General features: G+C 28.8%; 1 protein-coding gene across 1 annotated transcript; it reads right to left on the bottom strand.

Annotated features, from left to right (window-relative positions):
- Window positions 1–247: 247 nt before the first annotated feature.
- On the bottom strand, window positions 248–797 carry HELRODRAFT_169233 (hypothetical protein; the record flags this gene model as incomplete). Its single annotated transcript, XM_009015082.1, has 2 exons — window positions 248–561; window positions 662–797. 2 exons carry the CDS (start codon window positions 795–797, stop codon window positions 248–250), a joined length of 450 nt encoding a protein of 149 aa, XP_009013330.1.
- Window positions 798–1,728: the final 931 nt, after the last annotated feature.

Raw genomic sequence — 1,728 nt, 5'->3', positions numbered from 1 at the left:
TCGATATTGGGGTTTGTTTATGACATTTGTTTGTTACATTTTGAAACCGCAATTTTTTTTAACATTAAATAAAAAAAGTTATAAATGTTTTAGTAAGTGAGTAATTAAGTCATACCACACACACAAACACATTTATATAAAAAAAAGGATATATAGGTACATATATAATATATATATACAAAGATATATTAAACAACAATGCATACTTTTTTATAAACTTTTTATTACAAATAAAAACGTTAAAAATTTATTTCGTGCACTTTAGAGAATAAATGATGTTTCTCTTAAAGTTCATCATTCCACGTTCATTTAGGTGGATGCCGTCAGGTCCTATATTATTACCTCCTCCCACTCTGTCAAACCTCCAGAAATGAACAATGTTAGACTGGAATTGTTTCAATGAAACATTTAGTTTATCAACTTTCCATTTCTGAACGTCTTTTCTATAAACCAGGCTTAATATGATTATTCGGCGCGGTCTGATTTTGTTCTCTAACAGTCTGAGTAAGGATTCATATCTCGCGGCCACGAGTTCCGGGGTTTCAGTCGTCAAATCATTGCCTGGTATTTAATTTTAATGACTAAAAATTAAACAAAACTGTTATTATATTAAAAGAATAATGAACCAACATTAAACTATTTATTAAACAAATGAATCAACCTCCGATGTAAAGGATTATTGTTTCAATAGGAATGGTATGCTTCCGGAAGAAGTTAATCAATATTCCGATTCTCCCACCAGGCTTTCCTTTTAATATGAAACGTTTTTTACCGTGGGTAATAACGTCATTTTTCATTTTTAAAAAAATTCCATTCTACGCACATAACTGTCGCCAAACAACGAAATAGACATTGCTCGAACAGTTTTATAAATTTAACCTTGACAGCAAGTAACAAAATGGCCAACATAGAAATGAAAAACGTGGTTTCTTAACATGGAAATAGAAATGTAATTAAACGTGTATAATTGAACTGAAACGTATATAATGTCAATAATTGTTATACACACAAATTGTTTAATACACATAATTACGGCAAGGAAAAACAATTATATATAATAAGAACAAAAATAGATCTAAATTCATAATTTCAGAATTTGGTAACACAAAAATTATCAATGAGTGAATTTAAAATTTGTTGCGTAGAAGTTCGCTTTTATACAGAGTTCTTTTTCAGCTCTTGTTTGCTAGGCGGCTTTTTCAAAACAATTTTTGAAACTAGTTTTCTTACAATTGCGAGTTTTGCGATATGGATTCTTTTATTGAAAAATTTGTGAGTTACGTCCAGAAAAGTGGCATAGACATAGAAAAGTTACTAAAGGTTTACTTTTTTATAACTAAAAAATATACGAAGCCACAAAAATAAATGTTAAACGATAACTTTATAAGTTAGCGATATTGATCTGTACTTTTCACAATTTTAGTCATCACGATCTTTTTTGCAATTTAAAATGTTTAAATTTCACTTTTTGCTGCGATTGCATTAGTATTTGTTAATTTTTAGCTAAAATAAAAAACATATTTTGTTTTTTTTTTGTAAATTTAAATGTTCACGCGTTAAAGAACTATAGTTCAATTACTGTGCAATGCATATTATTCATTAAATTAAACGAATCAACATTTTTATTAAAATACAGTCTAGTTTGGATGAACAGGGTTGGTTTGGCCAAGCTTGCAAGAGCCTAAAGCAGAAAAATAACTTCAGTAATCGAAAGCGCTAAATGCACTA

Source organism: Helobdella robusta (genome assembly GCF_000326865.2).
Source record: "Helobdella robusta unplaced genomic scaffold HELROscaffold_15, whole genome shotgun sequence".
In the NCBI taxonomy this organism is placed as follows: domain Eukaryota; kingdom Metazoa; phylum Annelida; class Clitellata; order Rhynchobdellida; family Glossiphoniidae; genus Helobdella; species Helobdella robusta.
Note: the sequence above shows the minus strand (reverse complement) of the source record. Positions and strands in the feature narration are given on the sequence as shown.